Below are 4,512 nucleotides of genomic sequence, written 5' to 3' on the forward strand. Positions count from 1 at the left end.
GACAGAGCAGGAGGCCGTGGCCACCCGTCTGGGCTGCGAGCTGCCCTAGGACCCCGCGTCCCCCGAGGACCATCATGAGGCTGCCGTTCTGCTTTGAGGCCTAATGCGCCCTCAGCTTGGAACCCTCCCAGCCCAGGTGGCTGGCACAGCTGGCACTTCCCTGTTGCCCTTCAGGGTCACCAGCCGGAGCCGGAGCCGGAGCCGGAGCCGGAGCTGGAGCTGGGAGCTGCTCGGAGCTCATGTGGCTGCAGCGCACGGGCTCAGCTCTGCTATTGCCCCGGGCGTCACCACGGCTATGATAACAGCTCTCACTGGTCCAGGGTCCCTCCAGGCTCCGCCCTCCTCTATGCGCCTGGCCTGTCACTAGGGAGTAGCCCATCCCCGGGTCGGAATTGGCCCGACGGGGCTCACGGGGGCCCGGCCACTGTGACTGTGACGGGAGGGCTCCCGCCCCACACGGTCCCCCACCGGCCTCACCTGCTTGGTCACCTCCTGGATCATCCGAGGGAGGAAATACTCCTCCGTCTGCCTGCAAGGGAAACAGCGTGGGCCTGAGCTGCGTGGTCACTGCTGTCTCTCTCCCTCTCCCTTCCTCTCTGAAATCAACGAAAACATGTTTTAAAAATGCAGAGGCGCGTCCCGAGGTGCCTGGAGACAGGAGAAGTGAACCGACGGGAAGCAGGGCTCCGCACCGGGCAGTGCAGGGGGCCTGGCTTGTCATCAGGCCCGCGGAGTCATCAGTGACGTTTAAAACCGAATCTATCTATCGATCTATAAAAGGCCGATATGCAGTGTCCCCTGGGAGTTCAATCGCTTGCTATGACCTGCTCTGTCCACCAGGGGGCAGCGTGGAACGAAGGAAGGCCCTGGCCAGCAGCCAGCAGCCAGCAGCTGGGGAAGGGAGGCTCCGGTCAGCCCCGAGTGCCGGCCAGGCCTAGGACCCTCCCTGTGCATGAATTTTGTGCACCAGACATCTAGCTCTTCCATAAAAAAGCAAAGTAGCTGAACTGTATAAAGGAATGAACCACTGACGGCTCTCACAAGCACCTGCACAGGAGCCAGCTGGGGAAGCACGCACGCATGACTGTGTGTGAGACCCAGCGATGGAGCCCGTGCTGGGAGGGTCCGCCCTGCCCCCTGCTGGGGGCCGGAGGTGGGGCAGGTCGTCCCCTCTGCCCGCTGGTGCCGCCTGCACCAATGCACTCCACCGCCCAAAGCTAAGCACCTAAAAGCGAACACTGTTGTGTGTTATTCACACTGCAATGAGAAGGTTAAACGTTATTTGATATAATAATCCTAAATCCTAATTGTTTCGGTTAATCCTCACCCGGGGATATTTTTCCATTGATTTCTAGAGAGCGTGTGGATGGGAGAGAGACAGAGAGAGAAACATCGATGTGAGAGAGACACATCGATCGGTTGCATCCCACACGCACCCCTGACCAGGGCGGAATTGAGCCTGCAACACAGTTTGCCCCGGGGGACATGTGACCTCATGTCAGCGACCTTCTGGTTGTCGCAAGTGGACGGAGGTCAGGGGCGGCCAGGGAGGCAGCTGCACACTTCCCGTGGGAATGCAGACGCCGCCCAGACCCCGGAGGACGCACCTGCGCGTCAGACAGGGACTCACCGGCTCCGGGACCAGGGGGTGAACCAGCGCAGCTCACGGTAGTTCCCTTCGTTGGCCAAGGCCATCTTGGGTCTGATGAGCAGGATCCTCCTGCAGGAGGGGACAGGGTGCCCCTGAGACCACAGTCCCGGTCACGAGGGCGGGGGCTGTCACAGAGCCTGACACCGCAGGTATCGCTCCATGGGGCCGCGGGGGGCAGTAGGGAAGCCCACCCGCGTGCGACGGACCTCCCTCTCCAGGGCCCAGTGTCCCCAAACCTCACCCGCGGTCTCTAACTCCCCAGGAGCCGTGGGGGGGCAGGGGCTGGGAGAGGCGGCGTCGCTGGCATTGCCTGCCTGGTGCCCAGGACGCCCCCGGGGACGGATCACAGCCCCGCCTGGAGCCCAGACACCCACCTGTTGAGAAATATCACCCTGCAGTTGTAGCGGACGTTCCGGTGCATCACGGGCCTGCGGGGAGAGGGCGCCTCACTAAACACAGAGCCCCCCGTGTGCTTCAGAGACCCCGTGGCCGGTCACAGCAAAAACGAGGATGAGGGGGAGCAGGCACGCAGATGCCGCGGGAGGGAAGCAAAGGCGGCCATGTTCACGGGAGACAGGCGGAGCCCGGGCCCACCAACCTGCTGTTAGCAGCGTGTGGCCCAGATCGACACTAGGACAGCACCAGGCCAGGCCCATCATGTGACCTCCATCTGAGGGCCTGCACCTGTGGCTTCCACCTGTGGCCTCCACCTGTGAGCCTGCACCTGTGGCTTCCACCTGTGAGCCTGTACCTGTGGCCTCCACCCATGTGACCTCCACCTGTGACCTCTACTAATGTGGCCTCCACCTGTGAGCCTGCGCCTGTGCACGGGAGCCCGGGCCCACCAACCTGCTGTTAGCAACGTGTGGCCCAGATCCACACTAGGGCAGCACCAGGCCAGGCCCATCATGTGACCTCCACCTGCGGGCCTGCACCTGTGGCTTCCACCTGTGACCTCCACTCATGCGACCTCCCCCTGTGGCCTCCACCTGTGACCTCCACCTGTGGCCTCCGCCTGTGGGCCTGCACCTGTGGCCTCTACCCATGTGACCTCCACCTGTGACCTCCACTCATGTGGCCTCCACCTGTGGCCTCCGCCTGTGGGCCTGCACCTGTGGCCTCTACCCATGTGACCTCCACCTGTGACCTCCACTCATGTGGCCTCCACCTGTGGCCTCCCCCTGTGGCCTCTCTCTGAGGGCCGCCATCAGCACTTACATCCCCACGTCGCAGAGGATGTCCTGAGTGACTGGGGACTCCAGGAGGGCAGCCAGGACTTGCAGAGAATGCAAGAGGGTGTCCGACTCGTAATAGTGATCCCAGCACCCGTAGCCGCTGCCGAGGGAGGGGACAGAAGGTGAAGCGGGGACAGGGGGACGCAGCCCACGGGCCGGTCAAGTCAGAGCGCCCAGGTGTGGCCCAGGGGCGAGGCTGCGGACACCTCCCTGCACCCCCACCCCCACCCCCGTGTTCCCGAGTTCTGCTCTCACCATATTTCCAGCTCTGGGCCCAGCCGGTACCTTGCTCCCTTCTGCTTGGCGATCTCGATGCCTACATGGACAGAGAGGGGGCAACGTCGGCACCTCCACGCGGAGGCACGCCGACACCTGCTGCGGGGGGTGAGAGACCCAAACCAAGCAACGCACGAAGCGCTCGGCGCCCTGCTGGCCCGGACGCAGGTGGAGGGCATCTCCGACCACCGACACCTGCAGGACCTGAGACACGGGCACCGGAGGAGGAAGTGACCCCCTGGCCGCTGATTAACGAGCCATGAGGAAGGCCCCGCCCGCGCAGGGAGGAGGCAGCACCTGGAGGCACAGTGAGGGGCAGGCACCTCGAACCCCTGGGCTAGCCAGCAGCGCCCAGCACAGTCCGGGAGGGGCCAGCTGTGTCCAGGCGGCTCTGCCCCCCTCCTCCCCCATCACCCCGACAGATGTGCTCTGAGCTCTGCGGAGATGACAGCAGGTTGGTACTGACAAATATAGGAAGGATGAAGGCCCGAGGCACCTGGCTGATAGGCGTCCTCCTGGAACCATCGGGGGGTTTTTTCTTTAATAAACCATACATCCTTTTTATTAAGTCATAAAGAGGTAGCAAAATTAAAAGCAAAAATTACAGGGTTAAGACTTAACATAACTACTAGGAGCCTCAAAGGAAGTGAACATGGGACTGGGCGCAGGGCAATGTGAATCAATGGGCACGGAGGGACGAGATGGGGAGAACAGTGAGCATGTGCTGAAGGCACTAGGGCGAGGATCTGGTGAAAATTTTGATCTCAGACAAGCGCCTGGATAAAGAAATAACGGGACAACATTTCCAAACCCCACTGTGTGCTTAAGAGTCATCCTTGCATTGGCACTTCTCCGTCATCCTCTCCCTCCTCAGCCTTTCCGTCATCCTTGATCAACGCCAGCTGGTCACCCCCATCTTCATCATCATCATCTTCATCCTCATCCGGTAGGTCCCCCTCTTCAGCAGTGTCCTCCGCACCCCCTCGGACTCCGTCTTCACGTCAGACTCATCTTTCTTCGGGGAGCTGGTGGTCTGCCCCTCTCCTGTCTCATTCTCCATCTCCACTGGGGATGAGAAGGACAGGTCTGCTTGTTGGCACTGTTCCTTTTCAGTTCTTTCCGGGCTTTCCAGTCGATAATCCACTTTTTGTTTGATCTGGGTCAATTCCTTCTCAATGGCCTGAAGGTCGTCTCCTTTCAACTTGGCAGGCTTGGAAGATCCTCGTTGTCCACGCTTAGAACTGAAGCCACTTTTGCCCCTTCGTGACGCGTCTCCTGATACAGGTGGGCGTTCTGAGGGCACTACAGCCCCAGCAATAGGAGGAGGAGGAAGAGGAGGAGGAGGAGGAG

The 4,512-nt window shown here is 61.3% G+C and overlaps 1 protein-coding gene and 1 pseudogene across 1 annotated transcript in view; both read right to left on the reverse strand.

The window, feature by feature from the left end:
- Positions 1–4,512, reverse strand: part of NADSYN1 (NAD synthetase 1) — a gene marked incomplete at its 5' end in the record, with an annotated part of 20,250 nt that overhangs the window by 14,288 nt on the left and 1,450 nt on the right. Inside the window, 5 exons of the mRNA XM_015562387.1 lie at positions 365–529; positions 1,631–1,720; positions 2,026–2,079; positions 2,870–2,986; positions 3,142–3,202. Of these exons, the coding sequence (XP_015417873.1) occupies positions 365–529; positions 1,631–1,720; positions 2,026–2,079; positions 2,870–2,986; positions 3,142–3,202 (487 nt within the window). The remainder of the gene's footprint in view (positions 1–364; positions 530–1,630; positions 1,721–2,025; positions 2,080–2,869; positions 2,987–3,141; positions 3,203–4,512) is intronic.
- The window catches only part of LOC107182738, a 1,562-nt pseudogene continuing 1,042 nt past the window's right edge, over positions 3,993–4,512 (reverse strand).

Source organism: Myotis davidii, unplaced genomic scaffold (assembly GCF_000327345.1).
Source record: "Myotis davidii unplaced genomic scaffold, ASM32734v1 scaffold3578, whole genome shotgun sequence".
In the NCBI taxonomy this organism is placed as follows: domain Eukaryota; kingdom Metazoa; phylum Chordata; class Mammalia; order Chiroptera; family Vespertilionidae; genus Myotis; species Myotis davidii.